At 43.2% G+C, this 12,434-nt stretch overlaps 1 protein-coding gene across 1 annotated transcript; it reads left to right on the top strand.

Annotated features, from left to right (window-relative positions):
* Positions 1 to 1,527: 1,527 nt before the first annotated feature.
* LOC131722986 (tripartite motif-containing protein 16-like) lies at positions 1,528 to 10,782 on the top strand. Its single transcript, XM_059016239.1, has 6 exons — positions 1,528 to 2,187; positions 4,127 to 4,222; positions 4,409 to 4,642; positions 4,797 to 4,956; positions 5,602 to 5,667; positions 9,921 to 10,782. Exons 1-6 carry the CDS (start codon positions 1,600 to 1,602, stop codon positions 10,448 to 10,450), a joined length of 1,674 nt encoding a protein of 557 aa, XP_058872222.1. The 5' UTR covers positions 1,528 to 1,599; the 3' UTR covers positions 10,451 to 10,782.
* The last annotated feature ends 1,652 nt before the right edge of the window (positions 10,783 to 12,434 follow it).

A 12,434-nucleotide genomic window follows, 5' to 3' on the forward strand; every position in this document is an offset into this window, starting at 1 on the left:
ATTGATATTTTCTTTGTGTTTAATCTTTCACACCTCGCTGTGTGAAGGTCTGATGTGGCAGCATGCAGAGAATTGGATGCGTTGTTTTTAATACCCGCGCTATATCAATATGAACCATTAAGATTCTACCCCGGGAACTGAAAATATTTATAACATTAGGAACATGTGTACCCTTTTAGAATTTTTTATTCTCTTGTTACTTGTAATACCACAGCATTGGAGAGAGCCGACACTTTTAAATATCTAGGGGTTTATATTGACACAACTCTTCAATTTGATAAACCCATTAAAGATGTATGTAGTGAAATTGGAAGGAAGCTTGGAGGATTGTGTGGTCAGCGCCACTGTGTAAGCTTTACAGCAAGGTTTAAATGAGTTACTTGTGTTCCCTATTCTAGACTATAATGATGTGATGTGCGGGTCTGCTAGTGAGGAATCGCTGAAGAAGATCGATACAATGTGTAACAGGATGTGTATCTGTGTGCTCCCGTGTACTCCGCTAGCGCATCACTGCAGCGCGTATTCTACATTAAACTTGCGATCGCTGCTAACACAAGGAATTATCACTGGAATCGGATTCTCTTTAAAGGACACACAACACATTACCAGTTTATTTAAACAGCTTGTTTCTGAGTTTACCTGTAAATACAGCCTATCGTAATGTCTGAGACACACAATACTTTAATATACCGTCTGGGAAAAGTGCTGCGGGAAGAAAGTCTTTCGTTTTGTTCTGCTGCTACAGACTGGAAGCTGTTACCCGCAGGACTGAGACCTGACATCTCCTGCGGGAATTAAAAAAACAAACCCTGTTGTTCTAGTTCTTAAACAGGCTTGTGTGTGCGCTGTGTAAATCTGAGGTGTACTTTGTGTATTGTCTTGTCATTATGCGTTTATATTATTTTTATTTTTGAAACCTGTAACCTGCTGCTGTTATTTCTAGCACGCCTTTGTAAACGAGCTACTTGTAGCTCACATGGCCTTCCTAAATAAAGAATTAAAAATCAAATAAATAAATAATAAAGAGCGCGTCGCGTTTACGGTTATAACCGCACTGAAATATACTGGCTTTAAAACAAGAAAAGACAACCGATGCAGCTGCGCAGCAGAGACAAGAGAACGAGGCAAGCGCGTTTATTGTTTGGAAAGTAACTGTAATGTTATTACTGCCATTAAAAGCTAAACGCGTTATATTACCTCGTTATTGACTAAAGTAATATTATTACAGTAAGGCGTCACTAAAGTAACGAGATGCCGTTCAAACCGTCATCACAAACATACGTGTAACAGAACATTCCTTAATTTTACATATTATAGATTTAGGGCTAAAACACACAGTCAGACTCTTCAGCCCTGATATTAAACAGTTGTTAATATCAGTTGTTTCATTCCTAATCTTAACATTGTAATATTTGTTGGGGGATTTAGAAACAGTTTCATAGAATATCTGATTCGGCAGTTTCTGCTCCCCCTGCTTGTCTAAACCTGGCCTCAGTCCCAAACCGCGCCTCTCAGAGCTTTACACAACTCCAGGAAATCAGCGCAGTGAAGTTTCGTTTCTTGTGAAATCGTCAGTCTCTCTGTCTCTCTGCAGCAGAAATGGCAGAAGCGAATATTCTGGTAGCGCATGACCAGTTTAGCTGTTCAGTGTGTCTGGAGCTATTGAAGGACCCAGTCGCTATTCCATGTGGACACAGTTACTGTATGGGGTGTATTAAGAACTGCTGGGATCAGACTGATCATACAGGTGTCTACAGCTGCCCCCAGTGCAGAGAGACCTTTACCCCGAGGCCTGTTCTGGGCAGAAACACCATGCTGGCTGAAGTTGTGGAGAAATTAAAGAAGACAGGACTCAATCCTCCTCCTGCTCAAAGTTATGCTGGACCTGGAGATGTGCCGTGTGATTTCTGCACTGGGAGAAAGTTCAAAGCTGTGAAATCCTGTTTGACGTGCCTGGCCTCTTACTGTGAAACACACGTCAAGCCACACAGTGAGGTTACTCCATTAAAGAGGCACAAGCTGATCAATGCAATTGGAAATCTGGAGCAGAAGCTTTGTGCTGAACACCAGAAGGTTTTGGAGGGGTTCTGCAGAACAGATCAGACTTGTATTTGCTGGCTGTGTACAGAAAAGGAACACAGGAGCCATGATACAGTCTCAGCTGAGACAGAAAGGACTGGGAAACAGGTAAGGGTTTGAACTATTTCCTTGTAGCTATCCTAGAAGACAAGAATTCCCAGGAATATTTAACATGTCTGTTTACTAGGTTATACAGTTTCACATCAGATCAGATTTTAATTGTATATTAAGAGCTATTTAAAGAGCCCTAGTTTTTTAATTGCTCTATCTAAACTATGATGTACTACAATGTATTTCAGGGTGTAACAGGGGTGTTGTTATGGGTGTGGCTATCGCTGATTGACAGGAGAGACACAGGAGGTTTTCTATGATACAAAAAACACAAAACATTCAAAACAAAACACTGCTGGAAAACAACTAGAAAATAAAAGATGATCAAACAAGAAAGGAGGTCCCGCTCCAGGAACAGTCTCCCTGACACCTCCTCTCTAGACTTGAGTGGGATTGAAATCACCTGAACTTGTTCCCTATTCCTTCCAGTGCTAGCGATCCTGGTTAACTCACACAGTGATCCGAGATACATTTTTCCTCTTGTGTTTTTCTCACCCTGGTTAACACACGCAGTCGTGAGGATCCTACAGCAACACTCTCCTTCCCAGACAGTCTGTATCCCTGCTTGTAGAACCAAGAAACTGGCTTTTCAGACCCTTTTTAAAGGCATGTGGCCAGAGCTAATTGATAATCAATTAATCAATTAACACCTGGATTTGAATATGCCCTGCCATATCTAGCACACACTTGATTATCAAAAACATTATTTACAATCAAACAAAAACACACTATTTACACGTGCATGACCTCAGTCCTGCCTCACAGGGTAAGAATGATTTGTTCAGCTGTTTTGTGATGCATTGGAATTTGTAGTGTAAAATTAGCATGATTTATATTCCTAGTGTTTTTATATGTATCTTGCAACTTAATAAAATCATATATCAGTTTCATTGTTTAAGATATTATAGTTTAATTAGTTAAACTTTTTAAAAATGACATTCCCAGAAAAGTCAATCACCTAATTTAAAAAAGCAAAAAGATCAGGATTAATATGATATAAAATATACAAGATTAATATGATATGGAGTGGTGTTTAGGGCTCTGGACTCTTGACCGGAGGGTCGTGGGTTCAATCCCAGGTGGGGGACACTGCTGCTGTGCCCTTGAGCAAGGTACTTTACCTAGATTGCTCCAGTAAAAACCCAACTGTATAAATGGCTAATTGTACGTAAAAAATAAAGTGATATCTTGTAACAATTGTAAGTCACCCTGGATAAGGGCATCTCCTATGATATAAATTAATAATATTAATAATATACAAGATTAATATGATATACAAAATACAATATTTACATGATATACAATATAAATCGGGCAGAAAAAATAGCTTAATTTGGTGCGTTAAAACACATTTTTACATGATTAAAACAGATGTTTAAGTTTAAAACAAAATTTAATAACCTATTTAGGATTTTGTTTGTTAAAATCTACAATTTCTTTCGCTCTCCCTACTGCTCCCCTCTTTCCTTTGCTCTCTTCCACAGTGAAGTCCTTCTGGTCACGGGCTCATTCTTCTGGGGATTTTGTGTATTTAGGCATTTTTTACACTGATTTCATTGTTTTGTATCAGTGCTGTTTTATCTGTGTTTATTGATTGAAAACGGAAATCAGAAGCCCTAAATATCCATTAAAGAGAAAGCTGCTTCAGTTTCCTAGGTGCTTAACAAAACAAACATGTAACACATGCTAGATCAGCCATCATTCACTGTTACTAGTATGAAACAGTACCATCTAGTGGACAGCTACTGTGGATCAAGTGTCCTTTTGTATTGCTGGCAGCTGTGCACTAGATGGTGCTGTATCTTACTACTATACACACATGTTGTCTGAAACTGCTGCCTTTGTCCAAGTTTAAACCACCTCCAAGGAAGGTTTAAATTTAATTCGGCTATCACATTTAAACATGGATTAAAATGCAATGTCATTATATTTACAGAAGCAGCTGGGAGAGACACAGATTGAAATACAACAGAGAATCCAGGAGAGACTGAAAGAAATTGAGGAGCTGAAACAGACTGTGGAGTCACTGAAAGTGGGTATTGACAAGAGGGGGGTATTATTATTATTATTATTATTATTATTATTATTATTATTATTATTATTATTATTATTATTAACAGATGGACTGGAACACATCTACAGAAGTTTACTGTCTATGCCTGATATGTTGTTGATATCAATTCTAACCATGTCTCCTCTACTGTGTTCTTTCACTCAGAGATCTGCATGCATAGAAATAAAGGAAAGTGAGAAGATCTTTACTGAGCTGATCCGATCCATTGAGAAGATCCACACTGAGGTTATTGAGCTGATTGGAGCTAACGAGAAGGCTGCAGTGAATCAGGCTGAAGGACGCATGAAGAAACTGGAGCAGGAGATTGCTGAGCTAAGGAGGAGAAACGCTGAGCTGAAACAGCTTTCAGAGACAGAGGATCACATCCATTTTCTACAGGTAACATCACTGCTTGTTAGAAAATCTCAAGTCCATAACTGGGACGGTTTCAGACAGACCTCTCCAAATGAATGAATCCTTGCTTTTCCCCAGGAATGTTTTGGACCCCATTCTGTTTCACTGAAAACTCCTTTTCTCCACTTTCCTGTTGTAGAATTTCCAGTCTCTCTGTGCCCCTCCTGAAGCTGGAGACTTACCCAGCGTTACTGTCAATACAGACATCTCTTTTGGGGCTGTGAGGAAAGCTGTATCTGAACTTAAAGACCATATTGAGGATTTCTGCAAGGGGGAATTAGTCAAAATAAACACAACAGGTTGGTGTGAAACAGATTCATTTGGTAGAGAATTCTCAAATAGACCATGGCTTGAGGAGGGGCATGACTTGCAAGACATTAATAAAGACCTCTTGCAGATTGTTGGCTGTATGAATATTGCAGCAGGGAGGATGGTAAATGGAGGAGGGAGCAGGGAGGAGGGAGGAGGGAGCATGGAAGAGAGAGGAGGCAACAGGGAGGAGAAAACATGGAAGAAGGAGCAGGAAGGAGGGAGCAGGGAATACAGAGGAGGGACTGATGAAGCAGGGAGGAGGGAGCAGGGAGGAGGGAGCAGGGAGGAGGGAGTGATGTGAGGATGGAGCAGACAATGACTGCTGCATGTTTGATGCACAATGGTGTCCTAATATGGACACCGTACTGTTGGGTAAAGATATATGATGGAGAGGAAGGAACACAAGACTCCAGTGCAGTGGCAGACGTGTTCACATTGACTTTGGCTGCTGCACTGATACAGAAGAAATACATATTCATTGTAATCATGAACATCTTGAAGTACGGATTTTTACATCCTGAAATGCCGTGAATAAGCCTTGTTTCTTTTCAGATTGCTGTTTGGAGTCTTGTGTGTGTTGTGTATTAATCCACATGTTTCAATTCTATTTCTCTCTCTTTTTTTCTGCCCAGTGAATGAAGTTGCAGTTTACAGTCTGCAGGCTCCAGAGCCAAGGAACAGAGCTGAGTTTTTAAAATGTAAGTCTGTTTTCACTGAAACACTTGATTGAAAGATGTGTCACTCCATTTTGAGAAGAGCTAACACTACAGAACAGGGAGGGGTGGAGCTTGAGGGCAGCAATTATTATTATTTATTAGTAATTGTGAAGCCATTAATCTACACTCCTCTCCAACAAGTATTGGTTCAGATGAGTACATGCAGGGAGGAGGGGGCAGGGAGGAGAGAGCATGGAGAAGATATCAGGGAGCAGGGAAAATGGAGGAAGGAGGAGGGAGCACTGTGGAGGGAGCAGGGAGGAGGGAGCAAAGAAGATTGAGGCGGGAGCATAGAGGGAGAAGGGAGGAGGGAGCAGTAAGGGCGCATGGATGAGGAAGCAGGGAGGAGGGAGCATAGAGGGAGGAGGGCACAGGGAGGAGGGAGCAAGGAGGAGGGAGCAGGGAAAAAGGAGGAGGGAGGATGCAGCAGGGAGCATGCAGGAGAGATGAGGGAGCAGGTGAATTGTGTGAATTGTGACAGGAGTTAAATTAGGTGTGATCCTTATTTTTCCATTTTAAACGTGATTCAGATGCGTTTGTCTCTAGACTGATGTGAACTGGGGGAACGCTAATCAAAGTTTATCAGTGTTTATATTTATGTAATGTTAACTAGATAACTCTGCTATTCAGAAGAAGCTTCTTTTTATACATGGGATATAAACAGAAAAACGGTGTCATGCAAGATATAGCAAAGTTATATTTAGAAAAACCACGATGTGAAACAACACAAAGAACAGAAATGACACATTTTTGCATTGTCGTTGAGACACTAATGACTCAATAATCATCAATTGAATTTGTAAAGGGGGGGAGAAAAGGACACACACCCTGCCTATCACACACACACACACCCTGCCTATCACACAGACTCACACTCACACGCTGCCCCATGCAGTATTTTTATAATCTCTGGTGAGCCATTTTCTTTTCCTTACTCTGCTTAGTTTATGTCAGTGAGTTTTTAGACAGAGAGTAAACTCCATAAAGAATTGTATTTAAAATAGCAACAACTTTGATAAGGTGAACACAGTTTAAAATAAGGTTTGCATTGTGTGAGACAGTACAGAGGAAACCGCGATTGCTGTGGTCTGTACTAGGAGTGATACGAGACTGCAACCAAAAAGAACACTTTGAACTTGTAACTTAAAAACAGCACGTTCCCTTTCAAGCACGAAATGGGTATCAACCCCTTTAAAAAAATGAACAAATAAAAATACATTTAAAAAAGGAACTCTTCTGATAATAAGCTGACGTTTCCTGTAGTTTTTCAGGTGTTGTGGAGCTGAATTCTTCTTCTCTGCAGAGTGACATTCCTGTTTTGTTTTTGTTTTGTTTTTTTGCCGTCAGGGTTTCCGTGGCAATTGTTAGGGAGCGTGTTAAAATGACGCGCTTTCACATTTCTATTTTTCCATTTCTGTGTTCACGGGTTTGTTCTGAGGGTGGTTGTGTTTGCTCACATTTCTGTGAACCCTTTTTGTGTGAAGTGGATTCCCTTCAGTCCGAATCAGAGTGTATTTCAAAGCCCGTTGGTGCGGGTCCGGGTGATTTTTCGGGTGTCCGGTTTCTCCATGTTCGCGGTGACTCCCTCATGGAAATGCAGCTCTGTCCTCAGATGGGATGCGGAGCGGCTGTTGCCGAGGTGGTTCCGATGTTGGAAACGCGGGTTTCTCTTGGATTGATCAGGGAGGGCTGGACGGGTTTCTTTATCAAGCGCTCCCGAGAGGATTGTGGGATGTGCTGCTGTTTAATATAACGTTATAACTACATTAATGTGTGACTGACATATAATCTGACCAATGAAAACGCAGAAAGGGTGGAAACGGTTGTATTATTGGCTGATCGCCCCAAAAGAGCAAAAAAAAAACGTCTGATTACTTGTGGAGAAGGGAGGAGAGAGCAGGGAGGATGGAGGAGGGAGGAGGGAACAGGGAGGAGGGAGCAGGGAGGAGGGAGGATAGAGGAGGGAGGAGGGAACAGGGAGGATGGAGGAGGGAGCAGGCAGGATGGAGGAGGGAGCAGGGAGGAGGGAGCAGGGAGGAGGCAGGAGGGAGCAGGGAGGAGGGAGCAGGGAGGATGGAGGATAGAGGAGGGAGGAGGGAACAGGGAGGATGGAGGAGGGAGCAGGGAGGAGGGAGCAGGCAGGATGGAGGAAGGAGCAGGGAGGATAGAGGAGGGAGCAGGGAGGATGGAGGAGGGAGGAAGGAGCAGGGAGGATAGAGGAGGGAGCAGGCAGGAGGGAGCAGGGAGAATGGAGGGTGGAGCAGGGAGGATGCAGGAGGGAGCAGGCAGGATGGAGGAGGGAGGAAGGAGCAGGGAGGATAGAGGAGGGAGCAGGCAGGAGGGAGCAGGGAGAATGGAGGGGGGAGCAGGGAGGATGCAGGAGGGAGCAGGCAGGATGGAGGAGGGAGGAAGGAGCAGGGAGGATAGAGGAGGGAGCAGGCAGGAGGGAGCAGGGAGAATGGAGGGTGGAGCAGGGAGGATGCAGGAGGGAGCAGGCAGGATGGAGGAGGGAGGAAGGAGCAGGGAGGATAGAGGAGGGAGCAGGCAGGAGGGAGCAGGGAGAATGGAGGGGGGAGCAGGGAGGATGGAGGAGGGAGGAAGGAGCAGGGAGGATAGAGGAGGGAGCAGGCAGGAGGGAGCAGGGAGAATGGAGGGAGGAGGGAACAGGGGGAGCAGGGAGGATAGAGGAGGGAGCAGGGAGGATGGAGGAGGGAGCAGGGAGGATGCAGGTGGGAGGAGGGAGCAGGCAGCATGGAGGAGGGAGCAGGGAATAGGGAGCAGGGAGGATGGAGGAGGGAGCAGGGAGGATGCAGGTGGGAGCAGGGAGCAGGCAGCATGGAGGAGGGAGCAGGGAATAGGGAGCAGGGAGGATGCAGGTGGGAGCAGGTTGGAGGGGGGAGGGTGGAGGGAGCATTCAAGAGGGAGAAGGAAGCATAGAGGAAGGAGCAGGGAGGATGGAGGAGGGAACAGGGACTGATGAAGCAGGGAGGAGGGAGTGATTTGAGGATGGCGCAGACAGTGACTGTTGTGTGTTTCAATTCTATTTCTCTCTCTTTTTTCTGCCCAGTGAATGAAGTTGCAGTTTACAGTCTGCAGGCTCCAGAGCCAAGGAACAGAGCTGAGTTTTTAAAATGTAAGTCTGTTTGCACTGAAACATTTGATTGAAAGATGTGTCACTCCATTGTGAGAAGAGCTAACACTACAGAACAGGGAGGGGTGGAGCTTGAGGGCAGCAATTATTATTATTTATTAGTAATTGTGAAGCCATTAATCTACACTCCTCTCCAACAAGTATTGGTTCAGATGAATACATGCAGAATGACTGGGGGAGGGGCATTTGTTGCCTGTTTTTCCACTCAGACCTTTCTCTCCCTAAATATCTTGGTATCCCTGAATAGATAATCATCCCATCTTTTAATACATGTACAATGCATGTGAAACCAGTTGTGGGGTAAAATGAACAGCTATCCCTCCCAGTCATCCTGTGCTGGTAGTAAATGTATCTTTCAGTATCACTGCACTTGTGGGATGGATTGCTCATTAAAATATTAGACAGATATTTGAAGAGTGGATGATATTCTATTGAAGATATTTAGTAAGCAAGGGGTCTGAGTGGGTAAAATGGCAACACATACCCTGTAGGAACATTAAGTGAACTGTAATTGTATGCAGAGCTGCATTTGATTGGTTCCAATTGAAGAAGTTTGATAAGATCGAGGAATTATAATGAACAAAACAATCAAACAGCAAGAGGGTTTAAAGGGTTCATAAGGTCCTTTGTATTTTATTGTGTTGCATGTTCCCATGTGTTGCTACAGCTGTTTACGTGAGGTGTGTGTATTGTTTTAATTATTTTTATTTTTTTTTACATTTTGACCACTTTTTTTATACTTATAGATAGCTTCACATGTAACTGCATGGGCCTCTTAGAACTATATTTCCCATCATCCTCCTGCTCACATATGTAATTGAGATGGAATTACCAGTGAGCAGGAGGATGATGGGAAATGTAGTTCTGAGAGGTCCATGCCGGTCCACGGGAAGCCATCTTGAGGCAGAAAATGCAATTTAAATGTTTAAAAAAGTGGTCAAAATGTATTAAAAAAAATAATTAAAACAACACACACACCTTCCATAAACAGGATGTGAGGCTGCAGCAGACAATGACTTGATTTTCTCACTGATTTGACTTTTCTAACCGTCTCTCCTCTACCCATCCTCTTCTCTTCAATCAGATTCCTGTCAGCTCACACTGGACCCCAGCACAGCGTATGAAGAGTTCTGTCTGTCTGAAGGGAACAGAAAGGTGACATGGAGGAGAGAGACAAAGAGATATCCTGATCACTCAGAGAGATTTGACATCCAGCCCCAAGTGCTTTGCAGAGAGGGTTTGTCTGGGACTCGCTGTTACTGGGAGATTGAGAGGAGTGGGGGAGGGGCTGATATAGGAGTCGCATATAAAGGAATCAGCAGGAAAGGAGGGGATCGTTCCTGTCTCCTTGGATTCAATGACAAGTCCTGGAGTTTGCTCTGCTCTGACTCCAGTTACACTGCCTGGCACAATAACAATGAAACTGCAATAACTGCCCCCCGCTCCCCCAGAATAGGAGTGTATCTGGACTTTAATGCCGGCACGCTGTCCTTTTATGGTGTCTCTGACACAATGACCCTCCTGCACAGATTCCAAACCACATTCACTGAGCCGCTCTATCCTGGGTTTTATATTTATTTTGATTCCTCTGTAACAATCTGCCAGCTGAACTAGACTGTTTTGTGTTGTAAGAAACCCTTTGTATTGAACTCCCTGTCTGTCCTCTCCACTCCTCGGCTGAAGGGAATGTTCAATCTGACACAACTTTGGATGAAAGTTAGGGGGTAAAACGGCGCCACCTGCAGAGCGAAACGAGGGGAATTATTTGTTTTTAGCAATGAATGGATTTCATACGAAATAACTGTATTTAATTTATTTTTAAAGAATTGTTATGTTTTATATATATTTTAGAAGGTGGCATCCAATTGTGTGTGTGTTTTTGTTCTTTGATTTCCATAAAATATTTCAGATTTCAGATTTTAGTAATGTGATTTAATAAAAAAAAATAAAAAACATAAAATAAATCTGATTAACTGTGACTTTTTCTTATTTATTTATTTATTAAAGCATAGGGAAGCATTGTAAAGAACAGAGAGGTCTGGTAAAGCATAGGGAAGGATTGTAAAGAACAGAGAGGTCTGGTAAAGCATAGGGAAGCATTGTAAAGCACAGAGAGGTCTGGTAAAGCATAGGGAAGCATTGTAAAACACAGAGAGGTGTGGTAAAGCATAGGGAAGCATTGTAAAGCACAGAGAGGTCTGGTAAAGCATAGGGAAGCATTGTAAACCACAGAGAGGTCTGGTAAAGCATAGGGAAGCATTGTAAAGAACAGAGAGGTCTGGTAAAGCATAGGGAAGCATTGTAAAGCACAGAGAGGTCTGGTAAAGCATAGGGAAGCATTGTAAAGCACAGAGAGGTCTGGTAAAGCATAGGGAAGCATTGTAAAGCACAGAAAGGTCTGGTAAAGCATAGGGAAGCATTGTAAAGCACAGAGAGGTCTGGTAAAGCATAGGGAAACATTGTAACGCACAGAGAGGTCTGGTAAAGCATAGGGAAGCATTGTAAAGCACAGAGAGGTCTGGTAAAGCATAGGGAAGCATTGTAAAGCACAGAGAGGTCTGGTAAAGCATAGGGAAGCATTGTAAAGCACAGGGAGGTCTGGTAAAGCATAGGGAAGCATTGTAAAACACAGAGAGGTCTGGTAAAGCATAGGGAAGCATTGTAAAGCACAGAGAGGTCTGGTAAAGCATAGGGAAGCATTGTAAAGCACAGAGAGGTGTGGTAAAGCATAGTGAAGCATTGTAAAGCACAGAGAGGTGTGGTAAAGCATAGGGAAGCATTGTAAAGCACAGAGGGCTGGTAAAGCATAGGGAAGCATTGTAAAGCACAGAGAGGTCTGGTAAAGCATAGGGAAGCATTGTAAAGCACAGAGAGGTCTGGTAAAGCATAGGGAAGCATTGTAAAGCACAGGGAGGTCTGGTAAAGCATAGGGAAGCATTGTAAAACACAGAGAGGTCTGGTAAAGCATAGGGAAGCATTGTAAAGCACAGAGAGGTCTGGTAAAGCTTAGGGAAGCATTGTAAAGCACAGAGAGGTGTGGTAAAGCATAGTGAAGCATTGTAAAGCACAGAGAGGTGTGGTAAAGCATAGGGAAGCATTGTAAAGCACAGAGGGCTGGTAAAGCATAGGGAAGCATTGTAAAGCTCAGAGAGGTCTGGTAAAGCATAGGGAAGCATTGTAAAGCACAGAGAGGTCTGGTAAAGCATAGGGAAGCATTGTAAAGCACAGAGAGGTCTGGTAAAGCATAGGGAAGCATTGTAAAGCACAGAGAGGTGTGGTAAAGCATAGGGAAGCATTGTAAAGCACAGAGAGGTCTGGTAAAGCATAGGGAAGCATTGTAAAGCACAGAGAGGTCTGGTAAAGCTTAGGGAAGCATTGTAAAGCACAGAGAGGTGTGGTAAAGCATAGGGATGCATTGTAAAGCACAGAGAGGTGTGGTAAAGCATAGGGATGCATTGTAAAGCACAGAGAGGTCTGGTAAAGCATAGGGAAGCATTGTAAAGCACAGAGAGGTCTGGTAAAGCATAGGGAAGCATTGTAAAGCACAGAGAGGTCTGGTAAAGCATAGGGAAGCATTGTAAAGCACAGAGAGGTCTGA

The sequence above is a fragment of the Acipenser ruthenus genome, chromosome 52 (assembly GCF_902713425.1).
Source record: "Acipenser ruthenus chromosome 52, fAciRut3.2 maternal haplotype, whole genome shotgun sequence".
NCBI classification, from domain to species: domain Eukaryota; kingdom Metazoa; phylum Chordata; class Actinopteri; order Acipenseriformes; family Acipenseridae; genus Acipenser; species Acipenser ruthenus.

What these genes read in the sequence shown, in the direction of transcription:
- LOC131722986 (XM_059016239.1), top strand. Translation starts at nt 1,600, where the DNA reads ATGGCAGAAGCGAATATTCTGGTAGCGCATGACCAGTTTAGCTGTTCA. An exon ending in CAGAAAGGACTGGGAAACAG is followed by an intron (nt 2,188 to 4,126) that starts GTAAGGGTTTGA and finishes TTATATTTACAG; the next exon opens with AAGCAGCTGGGAGAGACACA. An exon ending in AGACTGTGGAGTCACTGAAA is followed by an intron (nt 4,223 to 4,408) that starts GTGGGTATTGAC and finishes TCTTTCACTCAG; the next exon opens with AGATCTGCATGCATAGAAAT.